This window comes from Oenanthe melanoleuca, chromosome 6 (assembly GCF_029582105.1).
Source record: "Oenanthe melanoleuca isolate GR-GAL-2019-014 chromosome 6, OMel1.0, whole genome shotgun sequence".
NCBI lineage: Eukaryota > Metazoa > Chordata > Aves > Passeriformes > Muscicapidae > Oenanthe > Oenanthe melanoleuca.
Window position 1 is genome coordinate 16,999,619 of NC_079340.1, and position 17,555 is coordinate 17,017,173.

A 17,555-nucleotide genomic window follows, 5' to 3' on the forward strand; every position below is an offset into this window, starting at 1 on the left:
ACAAAACAAAACAAAAAAAAAAACCCACCAAAAAAACAACAAAAAAACCAACCCGAAAAACAAACCAAACCTGAAAAGTAAACCAACATACAAAAGCCCCTCCAAATCACCAAAACAACAAGCTCTCTAGCCAAAACACAGTTCAGAAAGTCACTCTCAGACCAAGCCCTCCCAGAAGTGAAGTGCCCTAGTGCTCTGTTAAAATTGAGGACCATTCATTTTGAAGTGTGAAGAGACATGGGGAAAAGCACAAAGACACTCTGTCTGCCATCTTAGAAAGACTATGTGGGAAAAGTTCTCATCTACATCACAGAAACTTGCACTATGAAGAGCTTTTACATGAAAGTTTAAGATACACTAAGGTAGGTACTTTTTTTTTTCCTCCACTCCAAGAGCTTTTGGCCCTCTGGATTCTTAGCTTATGAATAGACCTCTTTGCAATTAATAGAAGTTATTAATGTGAAGAAGAAAGATGCAGAAAAGAAACAGAAGAATTAACCATCTTCTCCATCATATCTCTGACGCCCTTCTAAGCGCAGAAGAAAGGAGTAAAGAAGTAGTCCAAATCATGTATGAGGCATATACAGAAGATGTAATGCCTATAAATAAAGTTCAAGTGCTTTCACTGCAGATACTCATTTGCAAATAGCCCCCACTCTCTTTTTCAAGCTGCTACTCCCAGCTTATCCCCCACTTAACATGAATCATTGCCAGGCCCACCTATGGTGCAATTCAATACATCATGTTTCTCCTTTATCCCTTCCAACCTCTCCTTCTGCTTTACCCTCATTAGTGCTAGATGTTTCAGATGGAGTATTTACTGTGCCTGATAAAGGAAATTCAACATGAGAAATGAGACTGAAGCAGATGTCTCAGAATGAGAACTTCAGTGCAAGTGGGGGTTGATCTCAAAGAGGTCCTCTGAGCACATGCTTTAAATTCACAGCAGAACAGTCTTAAGAGTCTGAGATAAAATAATCACTATCATAAAAGCAGTGAATCTAGTCAAAATTGCAGGCAGTCACTTGTACAATAAAATAAACATTTGATCCTCCTGTATTTATGCATTTGCTCTATGCTTCTATGCATGCAGGAGAGCAAGCATCTACTACTGGGTATCAGGTATGGTTAATGGCATCTGTTCCAGAAGGGGATCTAGAAAATGCAGGAGGCAAAGTTAAACCAAATACATCTGACAGTTAGAGGGATTCCAGAGTAGCAAACTCCTGTATACAGCTTACACTGTTATGCATGAGAAGGGAAAGCAGCCAGCAAACCTTTAGGCACAAGAGAGTCTTTGCATAAAGTATGTGCATAGGCTTGCTAGCCTGGAGATGGCCAAGCAGGCTCTGTAGAGAGGGACTTTGTGAAAACTGTTGTTTGCAAAACTCGCAGCTTCATGCAGGTGAAAAATCTTATTTAATGGTCTACAGCTTGAACAGACGACACTGTTAGGTTTCTTTTGTCTTCATGGACCACTCAGTGCTCATTTGTAACATGCTCTTCCTGGCAGAGAAGCATTAGTGTTTTTATAGCCCACATTAGCTGCCTACATGAAACACCTCATTCGAACTGGTGTCAAGTCCTGCTCTGAGATTTCCTAGCTGCTTCATTCTCTAAGAGCAGCTGTACCTGATATTGAACCCAGCCTTACCCTCCCATTAGCTCAGTAGGTGGCAGCTGACCCAGACAAGGCATGGTAGTTTTGGCTGCTTTCAAATCATGATGCTTCTAAGCAAGACGTAAAGAGGAAAGTAAGACATACAGACAGATCAAGTTTAACAGACTCCATTTACTATTTATTAATATTTTATCTATAGATCTGTTCAATAAAACAAACTATACTTTATATAATAGATTACTTCATTGCAGGTATTGCACAGGCTGTATTCATCTCGGCACCATGGAAAACATGATAGCAGGAGGTTACTGTATTTTTTAAAAAATATATAATTTAGCAGAATTAGACAAGCACAAGAGAATACTAACCATTTTAAATGGGTAATCTCATTTAAATATCCATGTCCATCTCATTCCAGCTCTACTGAATTAGAGATTCCAGAGTATTAGTACTGGACAGGGCTAAGGAAGGCTGCTTCTGTGCAACACATCCCCTCGACTACTGGCCTCCAAAGGCATTCAACGGGTCATCAAATGTACTCAGGGTCTTGCTTTCAGATTTTGCTTCTGAGGTTGCTTGGGAAGGTCTGGTTTTAGGAGTAGGTATCTTGACTTGGCTGCTAGAGAAGATATCATCTAAAGAGGGGAACAAAAAAGAGATTTTAATGAGAAGTGACTACTAAACAGAAGCAACATTGTACACAAGAGACTCCATCACACAGCAGTGACTGCCAAGGACATTCTGTGATAAACAAATGCTTTCCTGCTACTTGCAATTCTGGATGCATTTGTAAGGACATACATGGGAGCTGTGAGATTTTTTTTTTTCTTCTCAGTAGACAGCATAATACTTGTATTTTATAATATGTTCAGGCTCTTGTAAGCACTTGTAAAGTACTAATAAATTAAAGCTCCACAATAAATTCTATCATGCAAGTGGCAGATAACATCTCTCTTATCTAGAACATTAGTGTCTGAGGAACGTGAAAGATCCAAGACCTGTGAGGTTGTTGCTAAAGAAAATCAGAAGAGGAAAAGATGGTAGTTGCTAGCAACTACTGTGGTGATATTCACTAACCATGAGTTTAATCTATGGCACAGTAAGAACATAACATAAATCCCCTGAGAACAGACCACTGATGCAAGGAGGCAGACAGCTATAACCACCATCCTGATGAATATTCAAAAAGTCTGTCTACAATCTTGAATCAAGGTTTCCCACCACCTTCCTCAATACGAGCATATCTTGTTGTGAATAACTAGGACTACAAAGTGGAAAAATATCACATTGCCATTAAGGGAGAGGGCAACAATAAGCAGAAATTAAATCATCCAACAGAAATAGCCTGTATCAGCTGCAGAGCTCACAGTCCTGTAGTTCTTGCTGTGGCTAGAACTGCTTTTGTTTAGGACTGTGCTCATGGAAGAGATACACATGCTGAGGAGCTGCCCTGCTGTGTACACAGCAGTCTATCTTGTACTCTAAATTAAGAAATGTAGGATACTCAGAATATGCAGCTGGAGTATAAAACAAAAAAATTACAAGACTTAGATATGAGCATCACTAGTGATTCACAAGGCCAGTGTAAACAGCACATAACTGGTCTTGAATCCCTATTAGGAAAACATGGGTGTTATATAGCCACTGAGTCTAGCTGGTCAGGGCATGGTTCTAGTAACACCAGGGTTGTGGGTTTGATCCCCGTATGGGCCATTCACATAAGAGTTGGACTTGATGATCCTTGTGGCTCTCTTCCAATTTATTGGAATATTCTGTGAATTACTAGCCCAGAGTATAAAAACTAGTATTTCAGTCTTCACCACGTAGCCTAACCTTGAGCAGAGGCCAAGCACAATGTGGTCTATCACAATGTGTTTCCCTGTCTCTTCTCACTCCTTCCAATTCAGCATGTGTCTGCTACTGTGCTGATCATAAGGATTACACAGGAATAATCCAGGACCACATTTCAGCACAAGAGCAGTTTAGAAAGGCAGCAAAATAGAGTAATCCCCTACTGGCATCACTCCAAAGCAAGAAGCTATCACATGGATTAGCTTTACAGCAGAGAGGAAGTACAGTGAGTGCCACAGAGCTGTAAAAAGAAAAGAAAAAAAAGCTGTATCACTCCCATTTCTTATAAAGAGGCTTAAAGAACAGGAAAATTTTACCCAGGGAAAACACAGTATTTGTCAGAGTGCAAGGAAGCTCAGTCACCATTTTGAAGACAGGCAGAGGTGACATCAGATTTAAAGAGACTGAGGACTCTAGCGACCGGAAGGTGTGGTATGACAAAAGAAAACAACCTGCAGCCTTCACGCCCCTCAAACTGCAGCTGAAATTTACTATTTCATTTGCAGCAGAAAGGTTCTCCTAAGACAACAATATACAGCTCTGTAAGTGTTAACCAGCCCTTAATATGAAATGTAGGCAAATGCCAGTTCCACAACTCGACTGCCAGCGGAACATCCTCATCTTCAGCTATCTCCCTGCACTCCTGTTGGTGTTTTGGAGCTCTATGGGTACTAAGGAGCTGCATTCCCATGGCTGTACCACTGAACAGTCACTACTCTACAGGAAGATGAAGTCCATCAGATGCAGGTGCTTTAGGTGCAACAGGCATCAAAATCAGCTGTGACATCAAACACAAAGCTTTAGCATAGGAATTGACATCAAAAGTGGAAGTACAAACGAGTTTCTGTTGTGGCTGATGTTCAAGTGGCACTCTACAACTTTTTTTTTCAACATTCAGTTCATATTTTTGTGCTGAATATTTGGAAGGGGTAACTGCTTGGCAAATTCTTTTACTTACTATAGACTACATGAAAAAATGTAACTTATTGAAACAAGATTTTAAAAAAATCATCCAATATATATTTCAAATACCTTCCTAACAAACCTTTAAGTCTTATTTTTTATATCAATCAAGAAGATCTTGAAATATCAAGATGCTCATTCTCCAGCAAATTTTTTAGCACATTTACAGTCTTCTGCCATCAGGCTAAAGTGCTTAGCAGCAGTCCAAGTAAAATGGCAGTAAGTTAGGTTCAATTTGAGTAAGTTAGAGGGAATAAAGACTTGACAAGAACCAAAGCTAGAGAAGAAATTTTGTCTTAGAAAAGAAATACATAAAATCTCAAAGAAGAGCTACGAACATGAAGAGCCTGAGAACTGACACAGCTGAGAATCACATTACTTTCAGCATTGCTGCTGATGGAGAAGAAAGGAGCATGCTTTGCACGTCATTTCACATTACTACTTGCTGTTTTTTCAGCAAATTATATATAGCAAATCTTTGCTTTCAGGTGCAGTATCTGTAAATTTTCCTGGATACATGAATGTAAACAAAATCTTATGGGCTCCAAGGTAGTTAATACGATAGTGAAGCTGGGATAGGCAGAGGTGCTAATTTGTTCATATCAGTGACTCATCTGAAAGTACAATACAAAAAGCTGTGTAAATTGAAATATGGAATCTGTCTTGGAGCCATAAACACGTGAGATGAGTCTCTTAGAAACTTGTCTGGAGTAATTCCCTGAAGGAATTAAGCTTTTTTCAGAACAATTTTACACTCTTTCCTAAACTACCTAAATGCCATGCTAGTCCTACAAATCTAGAAAGTTCTCATCCAAGGTTAAAATCGAAAGATGACCAGAGATTTCAGAGCAGTTGAAAAGTAAAAGAAATCAAAGGGCTCTAAAACATCTTAGATGAATACAACTCAGGACAATATTACAAGACTAGTAGCAAGATTTTTACTTCTACAGATACTTACCCATATCATCGTCAAATATGGATTTTTGTTCCACCTTCTTCTTGGTCTTCTTTTCTTTTGGTTTTGCAGTTAGATCCGCAAAAATGTCAATGTTATCATCAAACAAATTAGTCTCTGGCATTTTCTCTTTCGTTTTGGTCATTGGCTTAATTGCCTCAGTAGCAAATATGTCATCCTTGGAGAAAAACAGAAAGTTCTCATCAATTCACAACACACTTCAAGAGAATAGTCAAATTATCTGTACACAGCAGCTGAGATGTTTAGAAGACTTGGGTTTCCTGGGCTTATCAGATAAAGGTTGAACTCAGTGATCTGAGAGGTCTTTGCCAAGAGAACTAGCAAGAAGTTTGAAACCCTTTTCCTCATGGCGGACTTGGCAGAAGTGCCTGAGTGTCAGATTGTACACAGCTCAAGTACAGCACACAGAGGCCTGTATCAAGTGCCCAGCTCACCAATTTTATTCCTTTTTAAAGTGTTATTTAGCTGCTGGAAATTGAACAGATAGTTAGCAACTAAGAACCAAATACCTTATTGTTTCTGAAAAAGGTATGTTGTCACAGCACATTCAGTGCACGCCCGCTCTTCCACCTTTTAAACCACTGCTGCTAGTTAGGGGCTAAACAACCAAAAAAGTTTCTATATCCCAGCAGTGGAGCAGGATTGAGAGTTTACTTCACTCCCTTATCCTGCACACCCCATCCTATTCAGCAGCCTCCATTAAGCCTAAATTAGAGGGGTCTGCATATGGCCCTGGGGAACAAAATACAAACCCAACGTGGCAGGTTCAGCCGTTACCTCAAAGATATCTTGGGAAGTAGGGTCAACTGCTTGGCGGACAGCAGATTTCAACTCCTTTTTTCCAGTTTTCTGAGAGGTGAAGAGAGAATCTTCCTCTTCCTCCAAAAAAGGTATAGGGCTGCTTTTTGTTGAAGATTTTTGTTGTACAGGCTGGAAGAGATCATTGCTGTCCTGATCACTCAGATCAGGCTTTTTCTCCCTGCCTTTTATGGGTTTGTTAGCTATACTGTCTGGCATTCTCTCCTTCAACTTTGACTGTGCAGCTGGCCTGGATGTTGAGCTGCTTGCAAAAAGGTCTTCAGATTCAAATAGATCATCCTCATTTTCTGTGGATTCTGGAGGAAGGAGTTTGTTTGTCCAAGCAGATGAAACACCGCTGTGAGTTGGTAGTGATAAGCTAGAGAGAAAGCCATTTTCCTTGGACTCTGCTTCACCAGCTAGAGGCTCCTTTATGTTCACTACTGTCTGTTTTGGTAGAGAGACTTGTGAGTCTTTAGCAGTGTCCACCTCCTCACTGGCTTCAGCCTCCTGGGCAGCCAGACGGCGTGCCATTCTGCTAGGGGGTCTGCGCTTCCCTGGAACCCTGATCCTGGTCTGCAAGGAAGGAGGAAAAGCAAAGCAGGATCATACGTAAGAAAAAAGCCCCGCAGGACATTTAAGCTTGGAGTAGTTTGGAGAAAGATTCAGAAATATAATGCAGGATTTCTGATTTGCTGCCCTTAGTCATTCCACAGCGGTGGAACTGGTGCATAAAAAACAACAGCACTTGCAAATAGAGTCACAACAGGTCAGCAAGCCACTCCAGCCCCTTGGCTTTAGGTAATACCTTAGCCTGTTATCTTGCTAATCTAGGGGCTTTTACAGTGCAGTTCAAGCCATGACTAATTGCATTTTCCATGCAATTTCATTTTATGCATAACCTATTGCAGTTAATTGCTGCTTTTAAGGAAGCCCCCTGCAAGTTTCCATTACAGCGTCTCCCCTATCCCAAATGGACAGGAGTATTTACATGGGTAGGAAATGGATCAGTACAACCTCTTCTTCCCTTTTGTTAATTGCTTCATGCACTGTTCTTTGAAAGGGCAGGCAGAATGCTGGGCAGGTTGCTTTGTTCCAGCCATTGGAAACAAGTGCATTTGACTGGATATATTTACACTCAAACTTGAAAGGCTGAAGAAACAATGATATGCCAAAATTACAACATCTAACCTGAACCACAAAAAGCATTCACTGTATAGTTAGCAAGACGCTTCTTCTGTAAAAAACCACGCATCATCACTACACTAAAGCGAATATTCAAGGTTGATAATATGCAGCTACAGGCACTCTATTCCTTGCAATCCTGTCTATTTAAAAATTTCACAATAGAGAGCTTTGTCTGTTGGAACATGCTGCTGTTGGAAACAACTATGCCTACATAGTAATGCACCAGGCTGATGTACAAGCTTCACACCCATTTGTCACTAAGGGGTCATGTCAGTCATTGTGGTGACAGCTGCTGCACCTTGCCAAGTCAGCTGTTCTGCTCATCTAGTAATAAACAGCCTCATCAGCATTAAAGGAAGAAAGAATCAAAGTTAAGATTTTAAGTTATCTTACTCAAATTGCTGCTCTCAGGAAACGCCACAGACTTATAAAATCATAGACACCTAGAGGAAATCTTAACTACGTGGCTGACACTTCCATTTTTTAAAGAACCACTAAGTCTTTAATTACAATATGCCTTTTGCAGTCCATAAAGTAGAAAGTATGAGTGAAAAACAAATGAGTCAGGAGGAAAAGATTTGCCACATCAAAAGCTGAAACACTTCTTTTTGTTTTCCTTTGTGTGAAAACAAAAGTTTTCTTTGAAAAAGAATTGAGAGTTACAGTTCAGGACAGCATGACATTTTTATCCACAGAGGGATAAAGGTCAACCTACAGTAGTGATGTGTTCTGGACAGCTTGTCAAAGCAGCTGCTTGCAACCTGTTTTATAGTTAGCCTAGCAAGATGTCTTTTTTATTAGTTTTTTAGGTTGGTGTCTCCTGGGATAGGACAAGATGTTATACCAACATACCTTCAACCAATAGGGAAAACCAGTATTTGGAAAAGATGTACTTTAAAAATTTACTTTAAATTTAAAAATGTACTTTAAAAGGCACCAGGTATATGCGTAAGCCCCTTACTGAGCTAAGTATAGATGCTGAACTAGACTTTCTTTTCAGTGATCCACAGAAGTGAGAGGGGATTAGATTTTCACACTCCCATTTAGATTCAGATAAACCACACTGTTAGAAGAACTGGCACATCAAACCAAACTCCTGCACGAGTACAGACTGTGTTTTTAATCCTAAATACCAATGTTACCTTATTGGCGCTGTGCAAGGTGTCTGCTTGCATGGGCTGATCAAAGCTTACGCCGAGTTCTTCATTGCTTCCTGCAGCAGAGAAGGCTTCGCTGTTCTGTACCTCCTTGGGCTCATGTAATGGAGTGTCCAGCACTGGTAAGGGGGACTTGACATTGGAGACCTTAGGCATTGCACCAGGTAGTAAGGCTGAAGGGTTAATAGCTAAGCTAGCCTACAAAACAGAGACAACAAAAACATACACACAAAAAGACATCACATTACTACTGCTCCAGAGAAGCAGAGAACTAGTGTATCTGGGTATTCAAGTTCTACTTCTAAAGTGCCTGGCTTTTCTCAGACCTAAGAACTTCTGTGTCTCCCACAAGCTCTGTCTCACTAAAACTGTGAAATGGTCGACACTATTATTCTGTGTAAGAGCTTCAGGAACAGCAGAGTCAAGTTAAGTTATGCCAGACCAAACACCTACATAGCTCAATATTCTGTCTGAGGACACAATGGTTCTGACTTTGAATGGTATTGTGATATAGACAGTTCCTGGTCGTTTTGTGTCAAAAGAGGGATGTAACCATAGTCACCCCTAAGAGTCTCTAAATATACCTAATAGTGCTAAGAACAATAGTTCAAAGAGGAGCCCACCCTCTGCCCCCCCGACAATATGAGTAAATAGTGCTGTTTAGAGTCAGGACTGAAACAGAAAGAGGAAATAATATTAAACATGCAATTCAGAAAAAGCAATCAAAAATATGCCATCTGAAAAAAACAATAATGTTGCAAGAACAAGGTAAGGAAGCAATAAGATTTTGGTTCAGGGAAAGCCATCAGCGAGGCAAGGAAGATTTTCTTTTTTTGTTTTTTTTTTTTTTTGAAAGTTAAAAGTGCCAGTAAAATTAATTACTTGTAGCTTTCCAATCCGAGATGAAGGCTCTTTGGTTTTAATGGGAACAGGACCTGTAGATTTCTGCACAAAATTACATTGGATTAAACAAGTTGACAAGGTGTTTTCAACCAGACCATAGTTTTCATTTTAATACATGTACAGAAAGCAGCTAATTGCTTACCAATTTCTTCTGAAGATACCTTGTTATCATCACATTCTACCATTAGAGCTATAGTCACTAAATTTTCAGTTTCCCACATGCCATGGCCCCATCTTCATTATCACATTTCATTCACCCGTTCTTCTACCCAATATTTTACTTTACCATGGTAACTCAACAACATCCATCTTTTCCAGGTCACTGCCACTACTAGTCAAATCAAATCAGGACAGCTATCTTCTCTCTCCTTGCTTATTCTGTCCCCTAAAATTCTCTGAAGCCATATTGCCAGCCAATGATCTAATTTTTCTCTTTGTACCAGCTGTAACAGGGCTACAGGCTTCAATGAAGCCTACATGGCAGCTAAGAGGGCTTCAAAATTGTTCCACTCAGACTTCAAGGAAAATAGCTTCAGAGAAATGACTGTCCCTCTAAAAAAAATCAGGCCAGTAGTGCTAGAAAGAAGACTAGGCTAAAGAGCAAGAGCAACTGTTCAGTCTGAAGACTTGGGTCAATTCTAGGACTCCAGGAATGAATCAAATCAGCTAAGGTGCACTTCCCAGGGCTTGCTGTCCAGAAGTTTGTAGTCTGCATGGTTCTGTGAGCTAGGTACTACTGCTGTTGGTATGACTGGGCAGTCAGAGCTCCTTCAGCTAGGTTGAAGTAACTGAGGGTTTGCAAAGGTTAGGACAGTAGTTTGAAGGGCTTGATAGCATGACAGAGGAACCCTAGCATCTGAGGAGATTGTTTTCTACTTAATTGCATGTGGTGTTCAGCTTAACCTCAGACAGGCTGAAACCATTCCTACAGCAGGCTGTCAGTAGCTACAAAAACCAGGAAGATGAGCCTGGTTCTACACTTCAAGGAACACTTTACAAAAAGGGAAGACATGCTAATTACCAGTGCTACAGGCATGCTCTGTGTTCACCAGCCTAGGGGAGAAAACAACAAAAAGCTAATCTCCTACACATGAAAATCCATCAAGCAGTTCTGGTAAGGCACAGGCCAGAACTCAGGTCCAGATCACCTCCCCCCGAGACTTTTGATTCTGCAAGATTAAGGACAGAAGTCTTGTTTACTCACCATAAAGACTGCAAGATAAGAGTCTCAACTGACACAGATTTGTGCTGCATGCCCTGATCACCTCTCTGAGAAAGGCTACCTTTAAACATCACATTCCCCTCAACAGATACCAGCACTTTAGAGAAGAAGAAACAACTCATTTTCGGTACAACTGGACCTAGGGTGTAGCTCTTCACTGCCATTTCCCTTTTTAAAGTGCATGTACAATGAATAAAACATTGGTAACATTTAAACTTCTTGCTAGTAACAGTGCACCTGTGATAAACAGAGAAGTTTGGCCATGCATTGCTGCCTGGCAGCCAGTGAATCCAGGCATTAGTTTTCATCATTCCAAGACACTTACTTAAAAGAGGATGACACATCTCTTTTTTCTTTGCATGCTGTTCAAGGCACAAGATTTAAGTACTTGCCTCCGTAGTTGCTGTCTTCAGAGTCTCATCTTGCTTGGCACTTAAAGCATTTTCTAGATTACTGCTCACTGAGGAAGGGCCAACACTGGTCTGAAGAGTTTTCTTCTCGGCCGTTTTCTGAAAGCATTATGGGCACAAGTCAACATGAATGGGGTAAAAAGCATGGTGTACAGATCAAAAAACACCAAACTCCCAAAAGAACTCAAGCAAAAATTTAAAAAATCTTGCTTTTAACTGAACAGAAAACTAGCCACATCTTTTGATCCTGATGCATAGTTGCATTTGGTTTGCATGGCCAGGTTTTGATGGTGGTGGGGGGCTACAGGAGTGGCTTTTGTGAGAAACTGGTAGAAGCTTTCTCCATGGCTAGCAGTGCCAATCCCTGGTGGCTTCAGGGCTGAGCCAATCAAGAACAGGGGTAACCCCTCTGTTATATTTAAGAAGAGATACTGCACAGATGTAATTGCAGCCAGAAAAGAGTGGGGGGGAGAACATGGGAGAGGAACAGCCCTGCAGACACCAAGGTCAGTGCAGAAGGAGAGAGAGGAGGTGCTCCAGGCACCGGAGCTGAGATTGCCATGCAGCCTGTGGTGAAGACCATGGTGAGACAGCCATGCCCCTGCAGCCCATGGAGATCCACAGGGGTGCAGAGATTCACTCACAGCCTGTGGAGGAGATCCAGGCCAGAGCAGGTGGATACCTGGAGGAGGCTGTGAACCCATGGCAGGCCTGGGTCCTGGCAGGGACCTGCAGAACCATGGGAGAGGGCTCACACTGGAGCAGGTTTCCTGGGAGGACTTGTGACCCTGTGGGGGCCCAGGTTGGCACAGGCTATGCCTGAAGGACTGCACCCTGTGGAAGAGTGATCCATGTTGCAGCAGCTTCTGGAGAACCATTGCCCATGGGATGGACTTAGGTTGGGGAAGCTCATGGAGAAGTGTCTCCCCCATGCTGGAACAGGAGAAGAACTCCCTTCTCTGAGCAGTGGCAGAAAAAAGGTGTGATGAACTGATCTTAACCCCCATTTCCCATCTTCCTGCACCACTGGGGGGAGGAGGTGGAGAAGGGAAGGAGAGATGGATGGGGGAAAGGTGTTTCTTAAGGTCTTATTTTACTTCTCATTATTCCACTTTGATTTTGCTAGAAAAAAAAAAAAATCAGTAAATATCTCTAACTCGTCTGTTTTGCCTGTGTCAGTATTTTTTGAGTGATCTCTCTCAGTCCTTATCTCAACTCATTTATATAAAATATAACTTTGTTATATTTTCTCTCCCCTGTCCAGCTGCAGAAGATACTGAGAGAGGGCCTGTAGTGAGTGTCTGGCATCCTGCAAGGGCCAACTCACTACAACAACAGTCATTGGCTTATGGCTCTGCAAAGCAAGGGCCTTCCATTCCTTTAGTCCACCTCAACCTTTGCTGTCTGTGCTAACAATTAATAATGAGAGTTTCAATAAACTTTCAAATGCATGCATATTTCCTCATCAACAAAACAGCAGAGAAAACAAAAACACAATGCTAGCTAAGAAACAGTGTTATTTTTACATTTTTGAGCAACCAGGCTCCATATATAGTCTCCCAAGCACTAATTACTGAAGACTACCCTGTCCAGAGTCCTCAAAGAAACTGTTTCCAGGAACTATTGCCAGTTTTCTAGCCTAGCTTCCAGCTATAAACATGAATATATAATATGTGCATATATATATATAATATATAACCTAAAAGTTAGTTTCAATTTAATCAAGATAACTTTATTTAAAACTAGCAGTTTAGAATGTATGTTAGGATTTTGACCTCAGACCAGTAACACAGTCCAATTCATTACTGCAGCTACTCACCCTTTAAAAGCAGTCAGGTGACAATGAGAATTTTAAATACTGCATCATTACCTGAGATCAAACCAACCTGCAGAAACTTGAATTACACAACTCACAGAACATGGCTACTCAGTCATGCATAAAGCAAGGGGAAGTAAATTAGCAAGTTAAGCTGTTAAACAAAACAAACTCTACTACTCTGATTTCTGCTCAGGTGTGTTCTTTTACACCCAAGCCAGTCCCAGTGGTACACAAAAATAAATAGAATCTAATTCTCTCATCCCAGTGTTGGGAGACCCAATGCATCTGTTTGCTCCCTATGTCTTCAGGGTCACAATGACCATTTCTGCTCTCTCAAAAAGATTTGAGAAGTCAGTTAATTTCTTGTGGGTATACAAATGGAGAAAAACCCTTCCATACACTTCTTTCCAACCTCATTTATATAAGCCATTTACAGCAGAGAAACAGGTACCGGAATGTTTGTTTTTGCAGTGCTGAAGAGATCATCCTCATCATCATCCCCAAAAAGCCCTCCTCCAGATGGTGGCTTCAGGATACGGTTTGCAGACTAAAGCAACAAAAGATAAAGGAAAGATGTGTCACAGATCCAAAGCACATCTCTTTCAGCCTATGATGCCAGAATATAACTGACATTAGCATTTGGCCCTCCCTGGAAATCAGTGACTTTTAAGCTATGTCCAAACAAGGAACACCAGGGCACTGAACACTTCAAAGACTGTTTTTAAATAGGAGGTTCAGAGGAGGGCTTTGAACTCACCATTGATTTCTTGGGGCTGGCAAAGAGGTCAACGTCTGGGTCATTGTCCTTCTGAAGTTTGTGACTGAAAAGAAGCTCTTCATCTTGAAAGACCCCAGTGCTTTTGGGCCGAGTACTTTTCTCAGAAGCCTGGAAGGAGAAGAGGAAGGTCCACACAGTGAGAAACTCCCTTGCACATTACAATTCCCCTGAGGCTACACTACAGCTCTGTACTAGCAACAAAAATACAACTTACACTGCCAGTTATGTTTTATTTTGACCAAATTTGCAAAACTTACAAAGTAAATATTTGTGTTTACAGTTCAATTTAATGAGAAGACATTCACCACAGTATCTGTGTCTGCTGATCTAAGATCCAGCTGCTACTATTTACTTGTGAAGTTTCCTTCAAAGGAAAAAAAAAAGTTTTCAGTATGTTATCATGAATGTACAGTAAGGTTTATATTCTAGTAAGACTTTTATGCCTCAAAAATTTCAGGTAAGGGTGCAGGACATAGTAGTGAAAGGAAGAGAATCTCTTAGTTGCCTTCCTAAGCAACATTTTCAAAGAAGAATAAAAACATAGATTTTTTTTTTTTTTTTAAACAAAAGGCCTGTAAAGCTATTATTATTGCTAGACTCCTTGTTCTTCTGTGAAAGCAAGCAAACACCTGTAAGGAAGAATGGAACATACTGCCTTTGGCAAGAACTTGTACTTTCAAATTTGCTGCTGTAGGAAGATTGAAGTTGCATGTATCACCCTATTTCCTCTATTACCTGTCAAAGTAATGAGTATCAGCTCCTCGAGCACCAAAAACAATGCCTTTGATGATTGTGGTCACTGTAGGCAACCAGGTCTGGCTTGCAAAATCAAAGGCTCCACTCAGATGTCCAAGTAAAAGCCCATATCTATATTCACCACTCATTTGTCTCTATTAAAACAACTCAAATTAAAGGATGCCTCTTCAGGGCATGACTGGCCATCCAGTACCATGACACCAGACACAAAATCCAGGCAACAAGATTGGTCATCATAAGAATAAAGCCTGATTTTCCCCATTCCTATTGAAATCTCCAGGAACTCTGAAGGGCTGCCTAAATTTAATTTCTAGTACATCATTTTTCATCCATACACCCTCTCCTATGATTTTTATTACTGTGATGTCTTTATTACATTCTCAGCCTCTCTATACACCAGTTTTAATTTCATATCAAAAGCCACATCACATTTTTAGAGCACTAGAACTGCTGTTTATGCCCAGATATGTGAAAACCTAATGCACATCTAGAATTACCCACACACAACACACATATTAAGTTGAAATAAGCAAGAAAAATAGTAGCACCTTTCAGATTTGCCTATCAAAAATGTTAAGTTCATAAATTACCATTCTGATTTTTGCATTTCAGTACCTTCATCACCTTGTGACTACTATACGCTGACAGATGACAGCTTTGAAGGAAAGATTTGAATGGATTTCTATTTTTCCAAATTCATAGGACAGATGTGGCTTCTTTCAGTCATCTCCCAGTATGCTCCCCACAAAAACCAAACACAGTATTCATTCACAAGTAGCAAACAAGGGCCCATGCTAACAATCTATTTTAACTCAGAAGCTGCTGTAAACAGTGATTTTTTCTCCAACAGTCACTTATTTCATTCTGTTCCAAGGGCTGCTGAATAAAGTGCACATAGCCTTTAGGATTGGCAGCTTACTTTACATACTAAGACAACAAAACCTTGTGGTACACTGTAGTATACAGTATGTACCTTTTGACACTACTTCAAACTTACAGAAAAAATTTCAGTACATTTGTATCACATAGAAACAAGAATATTGCCATAGATTCAAGAATATTGCTGCTGAAAATTCCAAGTCCACCTCTTGATGCTATACACTGTATCAGAAAAATCAGACTAATAGTACAGTAGCTGGAAGCTTTTGTAAAAAAATGAACACACATACTTGAAAAATAGAAATAAATATAGGATTAAGATAATTATTGCTGAATCTAAGTCTGAAGGCATATATCCAGCAAGCAAACTGTAACAATGTTAAAAAAAAAAAAAAAAGGAGAAAAGAGATAGAGAGAGAGAGAAACCACAAGGCTTAAAACCTCACATCCTTTTACTTCCTAGTATCTTTGACTTTGAGGAATAACTGAAGAGTCAGTTCTGTAAAGCAAGAATCAAGTAGCTGCACTGAAACATCTGCATAGAATTTATTTTCATATTAGCGTGAAGCAAAATGCTTTCAAGTTAGTGGGACAGGAAAATTTACAAAAGGATTCAGGATCACAAGGAAGAGCAAGAATTATTTCTAACCCAAGGATCTGGAGGATTAGATATTGAGAAACATAAGCCTGCATGACATGAAGAGAGGGAAAAGTAAAAAGAAAAAACCTTGCCTAGAAAAGCAGAGATAGAAATATCATTTTCCAGTGTTCAAGAACTTCCTTACACTCACCACATCAACTCCTTTCTGTGCATTTTTTATGCCATTATTATCTTCCAGTCTTTCCTCTTCTTCCTCCTCAAATAAGCTTAGCACTTTCTTAGCTTGGCTCTTCATATCTTTCCCCAGAGCTGGTGGTGATGTTGCAAACAGATCTGAACTGTCAGCTGGCTCTGAAGATATTACTGCAAAAGGCTCCACCAAAGGAAAAAAAAAAAAGTAACACATCAGCTTGTTATTTATTTCAGGTTTGCCCAAAAACCCTGCTAAGCTTTCTTAATTAAATACCAGCAGTGGTCAGAGTTCTGCAATCATTACCAAGCAACTAACTTTTCCCAAACAGACAGAATATCAATATGCAGATTAGCAACAGACAGTTGATAAAGCTGATAAAGAACACAATTTCAGCTCTGAAAGGAAGACAAATTCCCTCCTGTATTTCCTCCAAATTTTCACCCTACCCTGTGGCACTATTGATAAGCATCTTCCTGCATAAATTTTTCTCCTCATCTCTATGTCAGGTTGCACATGCACCACAAGGCTGCACTCATCAGCTTTCCATTATCTGTGAGTAACCTAGCTCATACCACTTCAGATACTTTGGAGTAAACAGCAGTACCAGAACCTTAAATGTGCTCAGGAAAGTGTGAAGAATAAGAACTACAATGCAAATTCATCAGCTGGTAATTCCTTGACAATGACTCAGTAAGACTAAGCCCAAGATCAGTTCTGCTGAAGCTTCTGCAATAATACACTCAATACTCATCAATACTGTTCTGTAACAGTATTGCCCAGCAGAAATTCACAATCCTGAAGGCCATAATAACACTTTAAAAACCATCACACATTATGGTGAAGCAAAGTTATTGAGCTTGAAGAAAAATCCATGTATTAATACAGGTTATGTTTCAAGGGAAAGCTCTGTTTATGTAAATAAAGATTACCCAACACACTTTGGAGAGAAAACCGAAACAGATTCTGCCAACCGCCTTACCGGCAAAAACCTTCAATTCCTCTCAAGGACATCAGTTAGGAAACAACTTATAAAGTGATTTTGCTGAATGGAGACAGAATTACTCTTTCCTCCAGTCCAAAAAAATATTTATGTGCCAGAGCAGCACTGTTTGTGTTTTTTTTAACTGAATCTTCACCAAACTTTAGATTAATATAAGAAAATCCCTCACTTTTTCCTTTGTTTGCTGCCCTGCAACATCTGTTCCTTGAGACACAGGAGCTGCTCCAGGCTCTTCTGAACACCACAATGTATCTTCTACCTGGTTAGACTTCACCATTCTATCTGGGAGATCTTCCTTTTCCTCCTTTTCTTCTTCATTAAAGGTAAGTGGTGTTTGTCCTGGTTTTACTTTCTCCTGCAAAATTAGGAGAAGGTCGGTGACACAGAATTGGTAATTATATATAGAATGCATATGCTGCTATGGAATTGCAGAGTCTCAG

The 17,555-nt window shown here is 40.2% G+C and overlaps 1 protein-coding gene across 1 annotated transcript in view; it reads right to left on the minus strand.

Annotated features, from left to right (window-relative positions):
* Window positions 1–1,772: 1,772 nt before the first annotated feature.
* LOC130254737 (WASH complex subunit 2A-like) overlaps window positions 1,773–17,555 on the minus strand; it is a 35,988-nt gene continuing 20,205 nt past the window's right edge. The window contains 10 exon segments of the mRNA XM_056494657.1: window positions 1,773–2,256; window positions 5,394–5,568; window positions 6,189–6,785; window positions 8,540–8,752; window positions 9,437–9,499; window positions 11,072–11,188; window positions 13,360–13,455; window positions 13,666–13,794; window positions 16,113–16,295; window positions 17,285–17,470. Of these exon segments, the coding sequence (XP_056350632.1) occupies window positions 2,120–2,256; window positions 5,394–5,568; window positions 6,189–6,785; window positions 8,540–8,752; window positions 9,437–9,499; window positions 11,072–11,188; window positions 13,360–13,455; window positions 13,666–13,794; window positions 16,113–16,295; window positions 17,285–17,470 (1,896 nt within the window). The 3' untranslated portion in view covers window positions 1,773–2,119.